The sequence below is a fragment of the Pteropus vampyrus genome, unplaced genomic scaffold (assembly GCF_000151845.1).
Source record: "Pteropus vampyrus isolate Shadow unplaced genomic scaffold, Pvam_2.0 Scaffold36, whole genome shotgun sequence".
NCBI lineage: Eukaryota > Metazoa > Chordata > Mammalia > Chiroptera > Pteropodidae > Pteropus > Pteropus vampyrus.
In genome coordinates, this window is record NW_011888817.1 from 5,003,212 (window position 1) to 5,008,349 (window position 5,138).

At 55.8% G+C, this 5,138-nt stretch overlaps 1 protein-coding gene across 1 annotated transcript in view; it reads left to right on the top strand.

Moving 5' to 3' along the window:
- CNKSR1 (connector enhancer of kinase suppressor of Ras 1) overlaps positions 1 to 4,683 on the top strand; it is a 10,468-nt gene extending 5,785 nt beyond the window's left edge. The window contains exons 12-21 of the mRNA XM_011358042.1: positions 1,247 to 1,353; positions 1,429 to 1,459; positions 1,852 to 2,024; positions 2,908 to 2,981; positions 3,145 to 3,216; positions 3,468 to 3,541; positions 3,698 to 3,759; positions 3,851 to 3,950; positions 4,045 to 4,226; positions 4,450 to 4,683. Of these exons, the coding sequence (XP_011356344.1) occupies positions 1,247 to 1,353; positions 1,429 to 1,459; positions 1,852 to 2,024; positions 2,908 to 2,981; positions 3,145 to 3,216; positions 3,468 to 3,541; positions 3,698 to 3,759; positions 3,851 to 3,950; positions 4,045 to 4,226; positions 4,450 to 4,683 (1,109 nt within the window). The remainder of the gene's footprint in view (positions 1 to 1,246; positions 1,354 to 1,428; positions 1,460 to 1,851; positions 2,025 to 2,907; positions 2,982 to 3,144; positions 3,217 to 3,467; positions 3,542 to 3,697; positions 3,760 to 3,850; positions 3,951 to 4,044; positions 4,227 to 4,449) is intronic.
- Positions 4,684 to 5,138: the final 455 nt, after the last annotated feature.

A 5,138-nucleotide genomic window follows, 5' to 3' on the forward strand; every position in this document is an offset into this window, starting at 1 on the left:
CCCAAAGTCACACAGCAAATTGGGCAGTGCCAGCTCGGGACCAGCTCTTTCCCTAGTTCTGCCCACCCAAGAATCTGGGTGCACAGTGGGAGCCCTGCCCACTGGCCCTGCTACCCCCACACCTTCGATGACTGCAGCCTCTACCTCTGCAGAGCCTGGAGATCCACACCACAAACAACTGCCTGCACTTCGTGTCCCGAGTGGGCGCCCAGGTGAGAGCCCCACACCCTTCTCAGCTGCCCACCCCCAAGACCCTCTTACCTGCCAGCCAAGCCAGCTTCAGGCCCAGGAGGGCACACCCTCTGAGCCCCACTCCCTACACCAGGTTCCTTCTGACTTCCCGCTGCAGATCTTGCCTGGAGATGAGATTGTCCAGGTCAACGAGCAGGTGGTGGTGAGTGAGGAGGAGAGGGACATGGTGGGAGTGAAGAGGTTATTAAGTAGAACCCAGGGCTGTTGGGTGGAAGGGACCCTTGGGGAGACCGGAGTAGTGGGAGCTGCTTTAGGTGAAGTGAGCCCGCTCACACAGGTCAGAGCCGCTTTGGCAGAGCCTTGGTGAAGGAGCTCGTGGGGGTTTCTTGGAAGCAAAAGACATGAGGCAGAGCAGGAGGCTGAGAGAGTGCTCTGAGGGAGAGGGCTTTGGGGTTGCTTCGAAGCCTCCTGCCCAGCTTGATCCAGTGTCCCTGCCCTGCCCTGTCCCTCAGGTGGGCTGGGCCCATAAGAATGTGGTGAGGGAGCTGCTGCGGGAGCCAACTGGGGTCAGCTTAGTGCTGAAGAAGGTCCCGGTGCCAGAGTCCCTGCCACAGGTACTGGCCGTCCAACCCTGCCCCCCAGCCTGCTTTCAGACTCCTGTTGCCAGCTCCATCACCCTGTTTCTGTTTGTTCCCCAGACTCCTCCTCAGGCCCTGGACTCCCCACAGCTAAAGATCCCATCGCCAGCTCTGGCCTCACCATCTCCCAGGTAACAGGTTCTGCTCTGGTTGCATCTTGGTGGGGGAGCTGTGGGCTCATCTCATCTCCCTTTGTTCTCCCCAGGGCCCCATCCAAAGATGTCTTTGCCTTTGGCCTGACTTCAAACCCGAGTCCTGGGCCCAGCCCTTCCTCAACAGGTAGTTTCAAAGCCCCACCAGGCGGTGGATGCTCTGGGCAAGGTATGTGGGGTACCTGGCTCTGACCCCTGAACTCTGGTACCCCATCCTATTACTGGGCCTGGGGCTAGCCTCATGGACCACCGGCTCCCTGACAGATTCTGCCTCCCTTGACCCCAAGCCCATGTCCATCACGCCTATACTCCCAGCCACACTCCCAGCAGAGGTAGCAGAGACTCAGAGACCCCCAGAAGACCTTGTCAAGGTAAGCTCAGGAATTCAACAAGGAGCGGGTGGCTCTGGACCCAGACCCTTCTCTGACCCACTGTGGTTCTTTCAGAATCCTGTTCCTGGTCAGAAGAAATCAAAAGGTATGAGATGCATCTGACTGGGTGGGGGGGTCCCCCAGTATGAAGAGGTCTTAGAAGTCTTTACTCTGCTAGGCAAGACCACCCCCTGTATGTTTGACACAGGCTCTCCTGGAAAGAGCTCTCTTTCTGGGGTCTGACAGACCTGTGCTTCCAGTCTCTCACCAGCTCGGTGACTTTTAGCCAATAGCTTGTCTTCTGATCTTCTGTTTCCTTGTTTATAAAATGGGAAGAGTCATCATCCACACCCCAGAGCTGACACATGCAACCTCCCAAGCACAGAGTATGGGTTCAGAAATATTAGCTGAGATGCTCGTGGGGAGCAAGGGAGCAGGTTTGGAGGTCTGAGACACCTTGCCAGCCCCTCACCAACCGGCCATGTTGTGCTGGTGCAGGCGTGGCTACGCGGCTGAGTCGCCGGCGGGTGTCTTGCCGGGAGCTGGGCCGGCCAGACTGTGACGGATGGCTCCTGCTACGCAAGGTGCCCAGTGGCTTCATGCGCCCACGCTGGCACCGCTGCTGGTTTGTGCTCAAGGGACACACTCTCTACTGGTACCGCCAGCCCCAGGTGAGACCCTATACACACAGAGGTAAGCAAATGTGTCACCTCCGGGTCACAATTCTTGTCCCTACTCCTCCATCCACTCTCATCTGTGGTGAGAGGTGGGCCACAGACCCTTGTGAGCCACAGCATTCCTACCAGAAAGACAAGGACAGTCTTCAGAGAGAAATGAGCTGCTATGTGTGAAAAAGCAGTCTGGGAAAGTGTAGACTGTATAGAGAATCATTTTTATTCTGACCACCTTTCCTTCTGTTCTTCTGACCATCCTAACGATGGGTCATTTGTTCAATTGTTTGTTTATTCATCAAGCATTCAGATGCTTACCATGTATCCAGCTCCAGGCTGGGTACTGGGGACACGGAGAAAACTTGGACAGTTCCTGCTACTCCAGGCTGATGGGGGAGGGAATGAATACACAGTAGAGGACAGTATGGGGAACACATGCTATGACAAAGGAAAAGCCCAGAGAATGGATGGGAACCCACAGAGATGGCCAGTCCAGCCAAAGGAGTGCGAAGTCTTCCTGAGAAATGAATGCCTGGGGGTCAGTCAGATGAAAGGAAAAAGAAAATTGAAAGGGAAAAGTGTCTGCAGAGCTCAGTGGTATGAAGCAGCTTCGTCTGTGTCTATTGATGGAATAAATGCATCAGCAGTCTCCTCTTTTGTGGCCATTTCTCTGGATCTCTTTGCTCCCCTTTCCTGGCTCAAAGCACCCCTTGGTCACACCCTCTGCCCCACCCAGATCCCTGCCCTGAGCTCCAGACACAGAAAGATTTGTGGCTAGAGAAGCTAGGGTAGGAGATGCCCCCTGGGGGAGGAGTCCTCAGGACCTTGACTGAGCCTCAAGGGCGTTGAGGCTTCATGCTGTCCCTCACTGTGATCTCCCCAGGATGAGAAGGCCGAGGGCCTCATCAATGTCTCCAACTATAGCCTGGAAAGTGGACATGATCAGAAGAAAAAATAGTTAAGTCTTGGGTGTGACAGCCAGGGGCAGTTGGGGGGAGAGAAAGGAAGATGTAAGAAGGGGCAGGGTGGGGACAGCAGAGGGCTGGAATTCCCAGTGCAACTTCTCTGGGTTTTGGGTGGGCATACTCAGGCTGAGTGAGGCCCCTCTGCTCCCTGGCAGTGTGTTCCAGCTCACCCATGATATGTACAAACCCTTCATCTTTGCTGCTGATACCCTGACGGATCTGAGCATGTGAGTGCCACCTTCCTCACCCCCCAGCTCCCACATGAGTGCTTGGGAGCCTGGATTCAAATCCCAGCTCTCTGATAGTGGTTGATGAAGGCATTCATTTCTCTAAGCCTCAGTTTCATCATCTATAAAATGGGCTAATAAGAATTCCTACCTCTCAGATTTGCTCTGAGAATTAAATTAGAAGATGTAGGGGAAAGGCCCTTGGCATACAGTAAATGGAAACTCCCCGAGACCCATTTGCTCCTCCACAGGTGGGTTCGTCACCTTATCACGTGCATTTCCAAGTACCAGTCTCCAGGCCGTGGCTCCCTACCCCGAGAGGAAGGTGGGTGTCTCACAGGGACGGGTCTCACCAGGTCTCACCTGAGCCTCTACCTTTCCCGGGATGGAGGCTGGGAACTCAAATATCCTAGCCCACTTCCTGCCTTCTTAAAACCCCGTGAAACTTAGTGAGTTTCCCAACTGCTCCTGTCCAACCCAGACTGCTACAGTGAGACAGAAGCAGAAGACCCTGACGATGAGGCTGGGTCCCGCTCAGCCTCGGTGAGTAGGGGCCTGGTAGGGGGTGAATAGCAGGGCATGTAGTGTATGTAGCTCAGACTGATAACCTCCTCTCCTTCCACCCTGCCCGCAGCCCAGCTCAGCCCAAGCTTGGAGCTCATTCCATGGAGAAACATCACCTGCAGCCACCCCCACACGGGGCAGCCCACCGACCTCCTTCGGCCTTCCAACAGGCACTGTACTGGTGTTGGGAGCAGAGCTGAGATGGAGGGCTTGGGCTGGGACAGGCACAGCCTCACACCCTCATCTTCCCTACCCCTCTCGCAGATAACAGTGAAGGGGCGCTGGAAGGAATGGTGCAGGGGCTGAGGCAGGGCGGTGTGTCCCTCCTGGGTCAGCCGCAGCCCTTCACTCATGAACAGTGGCGGAGCTCTTTCATGCGGCGCAACCGCGACCCCAGGCTCAATGAACGAGTGCACCATGTGCGGATGCTGCAGAGCACACTCAAGGTCAGCTGGAGGGCACTGGGCATGGCAAGGTGCCGGGTTCCGGGCTTTTGTCTCTGGTTCCTGGCCCGCGGCTCTGGGCTCAGTTGTGCACTAGGCTAAGTTCTAGGTTCCTGAAGCCAGGCTCTTGATAAAGATTGAGGCTAGACTAGGCCAGGTGCTGGGTTCTAGGCTCTGTCCTCCTCCCTGGGTGATCATGGCCCCTTAGCCCCTTCTCCCCTCACAGGCAAAGCTGCAGGAGCTGCAGGCCCTGGAGGAAGTGCTAGGCGACCCTGAGCTGACTGGAGAGAAGTTCCGACGGTGGAAGGAGCAGAACCAGGATCTCTACTCAGAGGGCCTGGGGGCCTGGGGAGTGGTGCAGGCTGAGGGCAGCTCCCAAGTCCTGACCTCTGACTCCAGAGAACAGTCTTCCCACTCCCTGCCCTCTGACTCTGAGGAGCACTCCGTCTCTGCCCCCTGATCCCAGACCTCCTGGCCTCTGACCCTGGCCAGTACCTGAGCTCCTGACCTCTGGCCCTGAGGGCCAGCTCCACCCCCAGCTTCTGACGTGTCTAGGACAAAGCATCTTTGGGTTCTGTTCGAGGTTGGAAGTAGAACTAGTCTATGGTTTCACCCCAAGCTGACCCCCTCTGCCTGAGTGTCTATCATTTCTGCTCCCCTCTCCCTTGGAGTGGGTTAACGTGGGCTTTGTGCCAGTCTCTCCCGCCGCCCTTCCAATGAAGGAGTGAGAGACTGGGCTGACAGAAACTCTCTCTCATACGTCTTACCCACCTCAGTCCCTTGACACTTCTCCCCACACCACCCCAAACCAGTCTGTACAGGTGTTTTTCACTTTACAGAAGAGATAGTTTTCAACCAAATAAAGTCAATTTCTCCAACATGGATCTACGTGTGCCTTTGACTTTCATACTAGAA